Raw genomic sequence first — 13,543 nt, 5'->3', positions numbered from 1 at the left:
ACCCACGTAGCCGCCCTGCAAATCTCCATGATAGGCGCCTGTGTGGCCCAGGCTGCCGAGGTAGCCGCACTCCTGGTGGAGTGTGCTGTGATGCCCTGGGGCACCGGAAGATGCTGAACCTCATAGGCCAATGCAATGGTCAGTTTGATCCACCTCCCTATAGCCAAGGAGGACACCCTCTTCCCCAGGGAAGACGGATAAAAGGAAATGAAGAGCGCCTCAGACTTCCTGAGGCCCCCCGTGTGCCTCAGGTAAATGCGCAAGGCACGCCTGACATCCAGCCGGTGCCAGAGACGCTCCCTATCATGAGACGGGTCTGAACAAAAATCTGGTAATACCACCTCCTGCGACCTGTGAAAAAGGGAGTTAACCTTGGGAACAAAAGTTGGATCCAGTCGCAGGACGATCCAATTATTGTGGAATGTACAAAGATCCGACCTGGAGGACAATACCCCCAGTTAGGAGATGCAACGGGCTGAGGTGACCGCCACAATGAACACTACCTTAAGGGTTACGAACTTCAGGTCAACTGTCTACAGTTCGAATGGTGCTCCTGTCATTGCTTGGAGAACCGTAGTGAGGCTCCATGTCGGAAACCTGTGGACTACCGGGGGACAGAGATTGCCCCCCCTAAAAACCTCTTAATTAACGGGACCTGGGAAAGTGGAAGGAGCCCCTCTCCCTGAATAATCGTGGAGAGGGCTACCACCTGTCTCCTGAGGGTGCCATGTGAGAGCCCCCTATCCAATCCATCTTGGAGGAACTTCAAGACGTGTGGTACCGAAGCCTCGCGAGGATTCGCTCCAGAGACCTGGCACCACTCTGCAAAGACCTGCCAGGTGGAATCATAAATCCTAGTGGTGGAACCCTTGCGTGAAGCCTCAATTGTGGAGATCACCTTCTGTGAAAGCTGGGCGGCCCTTAGGCGCTCCCGCTCAATCTACACGGCTAGCTGTAGCCACTGTGGCTCGGGATGCACCAGGTTTCCCTGTCTGAGGTCCACATCCCTCCCCAGGATCCTCCAAGGGTGTGACACTGACAGGCACATTAGGTCTGCAAACTATGCCTGGTGCAGCCAGTAGGGCACCACTAAGATGAGCTCTGCCTGCTCTGAAATCACTTTCCGAACTACCCCAGGGAGAAGGGGAAGAGGAGGGAAGGAGTAGAGCAGGCCCTCCGGCCACGGAATCCAAAGCTCGTCAACTCCCTCCATCCCCCAAGCCAGGAACCGATAGAAGAACCGATCCACCTGAGCGTTCTGCGGTGTGGCAAACAGATCCACCACCAGATGGCCGAACCTGGAACAGATGGCCTGGAACAGTTTCGGGGAAAGGCTCCACTGCCCGTGGTCGATCGTGGCCCGACTGAGCCAGTCGGCTTGATGGTTGTTCACTCCTGTGATGTGCTCCGCCCTGAGTGATCGAAGATGCCTTTCTGCCCAGGCGCCGAGTGCCATCGCCTCGGTTCGAAGAGCCCTGGAGTGTGTGCTGCCCTGTCGGTTGACGTGGGCCTTCACCGCCACGTTGTCAGTCAGCACCAAGACGTCTCGATCCTGAACATGGTCCTTGAAGTGCCGCAATGCCAAGTGAATCGCTCACAGTTCCAGCCAATTTATATTGTGTTGGAGGTCCAACCAGGTCCAACGCCCCTGCACCATCCAGGACTCCAAGAGAGCTCCCCACCCGTACAAGCTGGTGTCCATTGTCAGGATGAGGCGCTCCGGCTCCCTGAACTCGCAGCCCTCGTGTAGCGCTGGGGAGAGCCACCACCTCAATGACAACTGCACCTGTGGTGTCACTGGAGCCTTTTCCTCGGAATTGCTGGAATTTGACCTCTGATGCAGCAGGAGACACCACTGGAGCGACCTCGCATGTAGACGAGCCCAAGGCACCACATCTATGCAAAAAATGAATTTCCACAGCAAGCTGGAGAGCACTACTACAGGAACAAAACGTTGACTTCTAACTTGTCTAACTAAGGCCAACAAACTAACTTTATGGTCGTGGGACAGGAACACCTTCCCCATCTTAGAAACTATGATGGTCCTCAGGTGAGGAATCCTGGTGGTGGGAATGAGGGAACTCTGATCTAGGTTAACCGAAAAACCTAACTGCTGTAGTATGGATACCACTAACGAATGATCCTCCCTCGCCTGCTCAAACAATGCTGCTTGGACTAAGATGTCATTGAGATAGCATTGGACCCTGACAGAGCGCTCATGGAGGTAAGCCGCCATTGCAGCTAGGACCCCTAGTGAAGGTCCGAGGCGCCGATGCCAAGCCAAACGGTAGGGCCCTATACTGTAGTGGCTACCTAAATAAGAGAACCTGAGATACTTATGATGGCCAGGGAAGATGGGGATATGGAGGCCATGAAGTCATTGCGCCTGACCCCCGGCAAGATGGATTTAAGCGATGCCATCTTGAATCTTCTATAGACTAAGTGAAAATTTAGCAGCTTAAGATCCAGACTCGCCCTCCATCCCCCCGAACTCTTTAGAACGACAAAGAGGTTGGAATAGAAGCCTGACCCCACTTGGTCTGGTGGAACCGGTTCCACCGCCCTAATCTCTAGGAGGTGTCGGATCGCCTGCCTCATGAGAGTTTGTTGATACTGCAAGTGGGGTCTTACCAAGACATTATAAAGTGGTATTAACCATATGATCTTGATCCTATCCTTCTGTTAATGTAGCCTAGGACTGTGTTAGCTTTTCTTGCAGCTGCAGCACAATGAAATTTATGTGATTGTCCACTAGAATTCCAAGATTGCTGTTACAGCTATTGAGCCAAGTACCACCTTTTCTACTATACCTGTGCATTTGGTTTTTCTTGCCTAAATGTAAAACCTTAATTTCTCATCAATGTTGAGGTTACTTATAAAAATAATAAAGGCAAATAGAAAGAAATGGTAGGCAATACTTTCCTACATAGTCATCTGACAGTGTTGTCAAGAATGCCTTTTGACCAATTTAAACTGCTGGTTTTTCTGATGCCAAAATACCCGGAGGCTGCCTCTTCACTCTCCACCTGAATCTTACCAAAAATTATTATTTCATCTTCCTTCTATGCATCCTGTCTCTTAGAGATGAAGCTAATGTAACAGCACATTGAATTTAGAACTGCCACTTGTAACTCTGCTTGAGTGCAATGACTTTGTACATCATGCATAATCATAGTGTGGCTTATTTGGTATTGGCATAGTATCTTCTGTGAACCCAGCTATTCTAAGTTAAACCATGCTTAACAAATGAACCCACCCAGTGCTGACTACAGGGCCACCCTTTTGGTAAGGATAATACGGGATGCGTTAATTTTCATATTTTACTGACAGCTTGGTCCATTCCAAACTGGAAATTCTGCGGTTGTGCTTTAGGCTACATTACTATTGGTTAAACTCACTTGGGATTATGAGAATTTTAGTTCAATGCATCTTCAAAGTCCAGCTGATTAAGGAAAGCTGGAATAACAAATGTTTATTGAGTACTATGTCAAAATCCACTTACATACTTATCTTCCTCTGGGTTCTGATGGCTATATATAGGTTGGCTTTTTTCAGCCACTTCTGTAAGTCTGATTACCTTAAACCTTGTATTCATCAGTGCCCATTCAACTAATTTATGGTTTCAGTCTCTGTAATATGTATAGATACATTTAGTAACATAGCAACATTTCTCATAAAGCTGCCTTTTTTAATGGAATCCTACCCTTTTACTGACCTATTCTTCAAGCAGATTTTTAAAATGTGGTTTTTGGTATGCCTTTATTTTTCTCTCAAGATGATTAAATACTGAGAGTAGACAAGTTAAAGATTTGCCATTTTGCTGTTTTGAATGTTCTATAAGGCACAAGATTTTTTTAAACAAAAAGCTCAATTTGATGTTTAGTCCACTTGCCTACCATTTAGTCTAGTTGCCATAGCAATGTTGGGAGACTCATGTTTCTATGTTCTATTTATCTATGTAATCTGTTTTTTTTTCCAAAAAGGCAGAGATTTCTCTCTTTATGAAGCAATTTATAAAAGTGCCAGTAAGAGAGATGGTAAGACAATACATTAATTTGTGCAAGTGGAAATCTAAAATTGGTCCTAACTGTTTTTTAAATAGTGTATCTATTACATCCCAAAGGTGCTTTTTCAAGAAGCAACTGGACTTTCTGGTTTTCCTTGAAGACCTTTCGCTTCTCATCCAAGAAGCTTTTTCAGCTCTGACTGAATGATGGGGAATGGAAGGATTTATACTCCTTGCAGACAACTGGTCATTTGCATTCTTTTAGAGAGTTGTTAAGGTCAACTGGAGTCATCAAGTCACCTGAGTGGTGCAAATGGGTGTGGAGCCTTCTTGAAACTGTTGAAAGGACTTGTATTGTAGACTGGAGATAGATGATGTCGTATCCCTCCCCCTCTGTTGAGAGAGGGCTGTTTAATTTTGACATAGATGGCCTCTTTGACCCCTCTTTCAAACCAGCGAGCCTCTCTGTCCAAAATGACTGGTAGGGGTCAAGATAATCCATTTCATCCAGAAATCTCTGGAGCTGCCGCGCAACCATCTTCTCGACAACTTTTCCCAAAAAGGGAAGGTTGGAGACAAGTCAGAAATTATCCAACCAGGTTGAGTCCAGTGATGGCTTCTTAAGAAGAGGGCGGACCACAGCCTCCTTGAAGTGCTGGGGCACTGTCCCCTCCTTAGAGATAGCATTAATCACCGCCAGAGTTCACCCGCCTGTCACCTCCTGGAAAGCTTTCACAAGCCAGGAGGGACATGGGTCTAATACACAGGTGCTTGTGCACATACTCCCTAGGATCCTGTCCACTTCCTCAGGAGCAACAGGGTCAAACTATTCCCAGATAACAGGGCAAGAACCCGCATCGGGCTTCCACTGGAACTTGTTTGTTTAACTAGGCTGTTTGATCTTCACTGATACCTTTAAACTGAAGGTTTCATTATCTTTAAATTGGAAATTAATTATAGAAGCTGCAAAGTTATGGATTTTCACATTATGTTATTACTGATAAGTATTAGTAGACTATAAATAGGTGGTGTCAAATCTTAATGGTTATGGTTATAGAAAGTCAATTGTAGATTTAGCAGCCTTCCCTAAAGAGGTTTTTTAAATAGTTGTTCTCCTTTTTAAAGTATAGTACCTAAACCAAATATTCATCCCTAAATTTAGGAGATCACTAACCTTAGCATGTTTTAATTCACTTTCAACAGCTTTCGTTCAAAGAAAGTGCTAGAATATTTCTTATTCTGTAAGAGTTTGTTGTTGTGTTGAAGTGGTGGTTGAAAATGCAAACCATGTATTATAGTGGTGCCCATTTTATAAAAATACAAAGTTAGGTTTTGTATCTTCCTTGCTCTATTAACTAAGTTTCTAGGTTATTCAGATTTATTTAATGCACTGTAGTTATTAATGATATGTAATTCAATTTCTTTGAAGCCTTTTTTTGCTATTGTTTCTAATTATATTGATTATTTGGTTATTGTAGTTTGTTTTTGTAGTTTTTTTGTTTTTAAGCATTTAATGTATATATTTTAATTTCTGTCTCTTAGAAGTGAAATTCTAATTTTTGGCTATAATAAAGAACTGATTGACTAGACCTGGAAGATGCGTGACTTTAACTATGGATTATCTCTGTCTGTTTGACAGATTGCATAGAATTAGACTGAAGAGACCTTCAGAGATCATGTCCTGAATAATGAGTCAGCTCAGTGGATGATTTCCACCATAGCATTTAATTGCTAACTCCTGTCTTTTACAGGTGGAAAATGGATTATTCCAATGAGCTAATAGTGAACTTAGTGAACTTCCCCTCACTTCTTCTAACGTATGCCAACATATGTTTTCTAATATAATTGTTGTAGTATTTTGGATAAAGCAGTCTTCTTCAAGTTTGTTCCTCACCTCCCCAATACACTAAGATAGCAACACCCAGAATTTCCAGTTAATGGGAATTTGACAGTGTTAGAAAAAACAACCCACGAGTTTCTTTAAATGTGTGGAAATGTATTCCCGGTTCTTCAGATCCAAACTATTCTTTAGTTGGATGATGGCAAAATCTGTAGGTCTTTTAGTAAATTATATTGATGATTATACTTGCTTTGTCCTACGATAGGTATATCTGCTTGGCCCCAACACCTATAATTTATGCCCTTCTAATAAAAAGTCACTGTAGCCACAGTGAAGTTTGACACAGTAATAGTCTTTAATCTTGCTTATCTTGCTTGGCAACATTGTGCTTTCTTTTTGTAATTGTTACAGTTGCATGTAAGTTTAATTATCACATGACATGACTGAAAATAATAAGATACAGGTTATCTAGTCTTAAATTATCTTTCATTAATCCATGAATATTGTAGAATGTTGTCATACATGCATGTATATGTATTGAAAATGTGTAGTAATTTTGCATCAGCACAGAGCCTGACTTTTCATATAAATAACTTTTGTACAGATTAGTTTGTAATCTGGGTTTGCATACGAGGAACAAGAAGCACAAGAATAATTTCATTAGAAAAACCCCAATTGACTCAAATTGTTCCAGCAGCCAATTTATTAGATAAGGGAGTGCAGTTCATTTCCAAAATGTTAAAGTAATTTTGCCACAGATACTGATTTTGACTGAAAACATCCTTAAGACAAAATTCAAATCCTGCATTTGAAACCAATTTATTTAATTGCTGTATTGCTTAGTTTTTTTTTCAATTTTACATTGACCTTTCTTATAAAAACATTTATTAGATATGCCCTTCATTCTTGCAGGCTCCATGTTGATGTGCAAATGCAATTTAAAGATGAAATAAATGTCACTTTTAAAAAATCTGAACCATTCTGGGAACAAATTTACTGAATATGAGTAAGTGAAATAGAAATACAAAGCTTCTTCCTATTTTGCTTATAGTTCAGAAGAACTTTTTGCATCTATTCAGTGCTAAATAATGCTGGAATTATTTGGAGACTTGCTGCAGGAATTGACATAGTTCACAGCTTTAAAAACTTGATGTACAGAGTATACAGTAGGTAGACATAGAGTTACAACCATTTGTTAAGACACCATTAAAGTTACAACAGAACTGAAAAAGTTACTTATGACAACTTTTCACACTTATGTCGGTTGCAGCTGAATAGAGGTTCAGTTGTGAATCAGTTGTAGATAGAGATTGACCTAGGCCTGTGGTCTGATTTACATACAGATGGTCCTTAATTAACAACCATTTACTCAGTAACTATTCAAAGCAAATTTTTAAATAACTTTATTAAGTTTTTTGAAAGTAAAAAATAAGTAAGAAGCCACAGCATTTGGAGATTTGGAAAATACTGTTTCAAATCTCCATATAATCATGAAGCCCAATCAATTATTTGAACTTCTCACTTCTTCTCTCCACATCTCAGATAAGGTCTCTTTGAAAGAGTTTCTAGAAAAAAAACCTGGATGTTTGTGTAATATTAAATAAATGATGTTGATAAACCATACTTTATGAACCATAAAGACTGGGTTCACATAGTATGCAAAAGACTTTGTGGATCAGTGAAGTACGCCAGACAGGTCTCTGAACTTTCCTTTCTCTTCTGCCTGTCAGACATAAACGGTATTTTTTCTTTGTGTCTCATTAAAAATATCGCCTTTGTTTACACTCTTCTATTTCAAGTTAGTTATGACTCTGAAGAAGGTTTTTGATGGTATGCAAGTCTGCTTAAATTATAGAGGAAATGCTTATGAGAAGTTTATGTCTGTGTATAATCTGTAATCTGACAACTGGGAGTTAGAAATATGTGATTTTTGGCTGAGTTAAATGGGTAATTGCTAAAAGCATTCATAAGCTTCCTTATCCCTGCAGTTGTTAATTAAAAGGTTATACTGATATATGGATTTGCAAATGTTTTTTATCAACTGCTTCAAAAGATGATTTGAAAATCTACTTTCCAATAACCAGTAGTTTAAAGGACAATGAATCTTGATTAAATAAATATATGGAGGCTAGCTCTATCTAACAATGATGTTTGGAAACTCTGTGTCTTGAAACAATAGGTAGAGTGTTGGGTATCTTCAGTCTGAAGAAGCTATTTGGATAAGCAGCAAAAGATTTCAAATTAAAAGAAAAAGAAGTCCAGTTACCATGACTCAACTTCTGAAAGCAAGTAGGGATGGGGCTGATCTCATGATTGTCCTTATTTTGGACAAAGATCAGTACAGAAAAAAGAACAGTTAGCAAATAAAGTAAAAAAGGTAAACTAAACCTAAGACTTAGATTAAAAATATATTGTCACTATTGTTACTACTGTAAGATATGCTTCTATGGTATTATTATTTATTTTGCCAAGTGTGGTTAGACATGCAAGGAATTCTGTATAGAAGCATTCAGACAAATTCCTTGTATTTCTATCCATACTTGGCCAAATAAATAAATAATAATAAATAAGTAATAGAAACCTATCTTAGAGTGGTAACAATAGTGACAATATACTTTTAATCTATGACATGTTCTAGGATCAGAAAACTATGTTATTCATCTAAAAGTAAGACATAAAGCTAAAATTCCTAGGGCAGGAGTGTCAAACTTGATTTCATTGAGGGCTGCATCAGTGTTGTGTTTCACTTTGGGGGGGCAGAGTGGGCGTGGCTAGGGTGGACGTGGCCAGATCAACATCAGTTGTGTCGGGAGCGCCTGTGGTGATCCGAGCGCTCTGCCAGAAAAAACAGGCTCCCAACGGTCTCCTATAACCTGCCAGCAAAAACGGAACTTGGGACGGCCGCCATTTTCAGCTGTGACAGCCTCCTACAACCCTCTGCCAGCAAAAACGGAGCCCGCAGCCCTCCCGAACTCAGTTTCACTGGCAGAGGCATCGCGGGCCAGTCCTTTGCTGCTTCCAGGACAGCCCCACGGGCCAGATCTAAGCATCTTGTGGACCAGATCCAGCCCCTGGGCCTTGAGTTTGACACCCATGTCTTAGGAGGTTAAAATAAATTAAAATGAAGTGACATCTATCTATCTACAATACTTATTTAATATTGTTTAAAAGTTAAGCACAATTATACTAACTATAGAGTAGTGAGGGACGGACATCATTCAGCTTGAATCTTGTCTTACTAGCAGCAAACAGAATTTGGCTATATCCAGAGAGGTAGAAAATATCAGAATGACTTAGATATTTTACCAGATAAAAGAGAAGTAAAATGTGAGTAACAGATTTTATGGTGCCTATAACACATGGCCATAATCAAGTAGCATATAGTATTGAATTTTTTTTTGTATCTGATTTTCAAAATGGTTGCCAGCATTAAAGCCCTTCTCATCTTGGATGTATAATATTGTTTAAGTATCTTGCCAGTTTAAACATATAAAATTGACTGCTCAGGAAAGCATTCCTTGGCAGTAGAGCCTGGTTTTGTATTCCACAATGTGTTAAAACTCCCCTGGCTTGTTCATGTCCCCAAGAAAGAAAAACCTCTTGTGAAAAGCCATAAAATTGCAATTTAGCAAAGAGCTATCACTTCCATCTAAGCACTAAAAATTGTCTACGAATGTCAGGGAGGTCAAACCTATGGGGAAAAAATTAACTCCAGGCATTATGTGAAGAAAATAAACCAGTTTTTTGTCTCAATCTTAATTGATCCCGTTTTGCAGTGGAGCATAGCATTAGAAACTCTGTGGTATTTAGAGGATATTTCTTAAGAATTTGGATTGTTCAGTTTCTAATTCTGAATAATTGTCTTAAGGGTCTAGCTATGACCATACAAGAACTGGACACATATTTGGCTGTAAATAGTTGTAGGGGGGAAAAGAGGCTGACACAAAAAAGGCACTTCTTGGTCTGTAACAAATTTTAATTGCTAAAGCTGATCTTTGGGGTAACAAGTTACGTAATCTAGATACAGTACATGTTCTTATGACCTAAAGCCTGGAAGACGATTCCAAGATACCTAAAAACTTCAGTTTATTCAATTTTGTGTCCATTTAGTTGTTACATATTGCTTCAAGGGTGCTTAGCAAATACTCATATTTTTATCTTTTCATATTTTATTGTTACGGCAATTCATCATCTGTGCAATAAGTGGCAAATGATCTTAGTGCAGATTTTCAGCTAATGAGTCTAGAAAAATGGACCTGCATCATCCATATAAAGTAGCATTGGTATGCATCTATGTGCCAACTCTGGTAGAAAAAAATCAGAAGTGTTCTGACAAGTCACTACAGAATTTAAAAATAGATTCAATAATGGCGGTGACAAAATGTAGCCCCAACTCCGCACTAAGGGAACTGTTTTTTGAGATGGCCTTGTGAAGTAAATCAAGTTTTGTCACAATTTATATAACAGTAGTAATAGCCATTTATTGTGGATGTACTGAGTTTGCCCCACAGTTGACTCTAGATATTTATTGTAGAAAACTTTACTCTCAATTTAGGTCACGATTTAGGACAAAAATGACAGTTGTTATTCTGATGGAGGATATTTGTCATAAACTGAATGACAGGACACCTTTCTGCTCTTGGTAATCGCTCAACAGTACTTCGTACTATTGATCATGATATTTTTGGGACCATCTGCAAGGGTTTGGAGTGAGTGATAGTTTGTTTCAATGGTTTTGTTGCTTCTTGAGTAGACTGTTCTGTCTGGGGAATGGGGAGGTCCTATGGAACTCCTTTGCGGGATGCTGAAAAGTTTGATTTTCTTTCCACTGATTTTAATGTCTACATGAAATTGCCGAGAGAGGTCAGCTGTTGTTTGAAATGTACTATTCTCAGTGCAATCACAATGTTCAATTTTACATCTCTGGAGATAACAATATAAAAATACTGTGAAAACCAAAGCTGTTGGGACCTAATAAGATAAAAGGCTGAGGTTGAACTTTAGCCCCACAGAGTAGTTTGTCAGAGGGGCTTATTAGCTCCAGTTATAACTATGAATGGGATGGCATTTATTCTGAAGGAGCAAGTTTGTGATTTGAGGGGTTCCTCCACCTCGCCTAATGGCCACTGCTAGATAGGCAGGCAGAGGCAATGGCCAGGGGAACCTTTGCCCAGCTTCAGTTATTGTGCCACCTGCAACTTACCTGGAATGAGAGGCCCTGGCAAACTGAGACTATACAAAGAAGGTCTTTAGTAATTCATCAAGAACCTACAGTTTTAAATGCTTTGTTTGCTTATTTATTTAAACAGTTAATTAACTGGTTGTTTATCTTACCACAGGGTAACTGTAGGCAGCTTACTATATTAAAAATATAAAATTATACAAATAAAATACTACAAATATATAATACACAACCCTAGCTAAAAATGGGGAAGGAGGGAGTGGGGTAAGCAGGGGGGAGAGGTGGGATCTGTTATTAATCTATCAGCCACTCCCAATGTGATCCCTCCGCCTTTGGAACTCCAAGCCAACTGGCAGAGCCAGGACTCTTGCAAAAAGTCAGGAAGGTAGGAGCCAACTTCATTCTAGATCACTGGGTCTCAACCTTCCTAATGCCGCGACCCTTTAATACAGTTCCTCATGTTGTGGTGACCCCCCAACCATACAATTATTTTATGTTTTCCGTATTTTTTTTTAAAATATGTGTTTTCCAAAGGTCTTAGACGACCCCTGTGAAAGGGTTGTTTGACCCCCAAAGGGGTCCCGACCCACAGGTTGAGAACCACTGTTCTAGATGAAGAGACAATATGTTTCAAAGGGCAGGAGCGATAGCAAAGAAGGATTCCTGGACCCTGCTAGCTGGAATACTCTGACTGATGGCGACTTAAGCATGCCTCTTCTGCCAGCACTAGTGGGGCAGGCCAATCTCAGTTGGGATGAGATGGTCCTCAAGTAACCTGGGTCCATACTATGAAGGGCATTATAAAGATGATTACTGACACCTTGAATTGCACCTTAAATCAAACTAGGAGCTAGTGCAGCTCGCAGATCAGTGGTGTTACATGAGCCACCCTTGGCCCCCCCAAAACTGCCTGCACTGCTGCACTCTGCACAGCTGTAGCTTTTGAACACTCTTCAAGAGTAGCCTTACGTAGAGTGTATTGCAATAGTCCAAATGCGAGATGACTAGGACTTGAATGACTGAGTGCAGGGACATCTGATCCAAGAAAGGCCACAACTGGTGTGCAACTTGAGTTGGCCAAGGCTGCCCTTGCTGTGACTGCCACCTGCTTCTTCAATAGGAGTTGTGAATCCAGGAGAACCTCCAAGTTGCAGAACAGATCTATCTGGGACAGTGCCACCCATCCAGAACTAAAGATGCCAAAGATCCAGATTTTAGGACTATTATTTATGTAATATTAATTATTTTATTTTAGGTGATATTTGTATTTTGTTATTTAGGTATTTTTGCCAGGAATAAAACTTAAAGAAAACACTTTTCCATAGGATGGGAAGGCTTCATCTATGTTATCTTATTTTGTTAAGGTTTCTGTTGTTATAAACTGTTGAAATAAATATCTTGCAGCTGTGATTAATCTAATCTGGAATAAAATAAGTCAATATTGTTATCTTTTTTCTTAAAGTCTTTATTTCAGAATTTGTGCTCTTAGTATTTTGGTAATTAATAGAAATGCAAAATGTTTATGAAAAATATGGAATATAAAACATGGAACTTAAATCTATCTTTTAAATAATCAGCTCAGTTCATAATGAGCAATTGCTAATTTGTGGTATCTTCTGTCCTACTAAAAGTAATGCCGTGACTGTTCCTCTTTACATTTAATTTGACATGATTTTCTAATTACAGCTATTGTGGATGATGAACGGCTTTCAGCAGAGGAGATGGATGAGAGGAGACGTCAGAATATTGCTTATGAATACCTATGCCATCTAGAAGAAGCAAAAAGGTAATCATTTAAATGATATTGGGAAAGTTCTATTGTAGAGCTTTGAAAAAATGTTTGATATTGGCAGTACATCTCATTTTACAGAAATGTTAAAACAGCTAATATTAAGTAAAACATTGTGGCTGGGAAGCCAACATAAATAGATGCATTTCTGAGAAAATGCCTAAAACATGTCAGTTTTTGGTTTGGCTTATCCCAAAGGGAAGATAGATGTCACCATACAAAGAAGGGGGCAGTAAAGACCTGATTACTTTGGGTAATGGGAGAATGACAACAATTTTAGGGTAATCTAATTTAAGGCTGTCACTGCTGTTCCCCTTGTCCCCTTGTACAGACACTAGAAATGAATTAGAAGCTAATAGTTTTTTTTCCACCCTCCTTCTCCTAGGTAAGGAAATCGAATTATATTATAGGAGATTAAGATGGAGAAAAACTAAGTCTTTTAATTAAATAGTTCTTAATTTAATTATAGAGGTATACTTCAGTAATTGTATTCCTGACTTTTCCCCTTTTTAGAGTATATACTTCAGAACACTATTCAAAAACTAATGGGACTCTCAGTCCAAATAAAGTTCTACATCTTAACCTTCTATTATGTATTGCTTTTAATGTAACGTCGTTGGTTTTCTTCTGATTTCTTTCAACTTTGGTCAAGATTTTAATGCCCTAGTTTTTTGAGATTTTGATCTCTATCTCTGAGTTTCAATCAGTTACAGTGTGCCGGTGATT

At 40.0% G+C, this 13,543-nt stretch overlaps 1 protein-coding gene across 2 annotated transcripts in view; it reads left to right on the top strand.

The window, feature by feature from the left end:
• IQGAP2 (IQ motif containing GTPase activating protein 2) overlaps positions 1-13,543 on the top strand; it is a 134,651-nt gene that overhangs the window by 19,390 nt on the left and 101,718 nt on the right. For both annotated transcript variants that reach the window (XM_081940132.1, XM_081940133.1), the window contains exon 2: positions 12,715-12,814. In XM_081940132.1, coding sequence (XP_081796258.1) covers positions 12,715-12,814 — 100 coding nt within the window. The remainder of the gene's footprint in view (positions 1-12,714; positions 12,815-13,543) is intronic.

Source organism: Natrix helvetica (assembly GCF_964273705.1).
Source record: "Natrix helvetica genome assembly, chromosome: 2".
NCBI lineage: Eukaryota > Metazoa > Chordata > Lepidosauria > Squamata > Natricidae > Natrix > Natrix helvetica.
The sequence above is the reverse complement of the archived record's forward strand: the minus strand, read 5'-3'. Positions and strand labels throughout refer to the sequence as shown.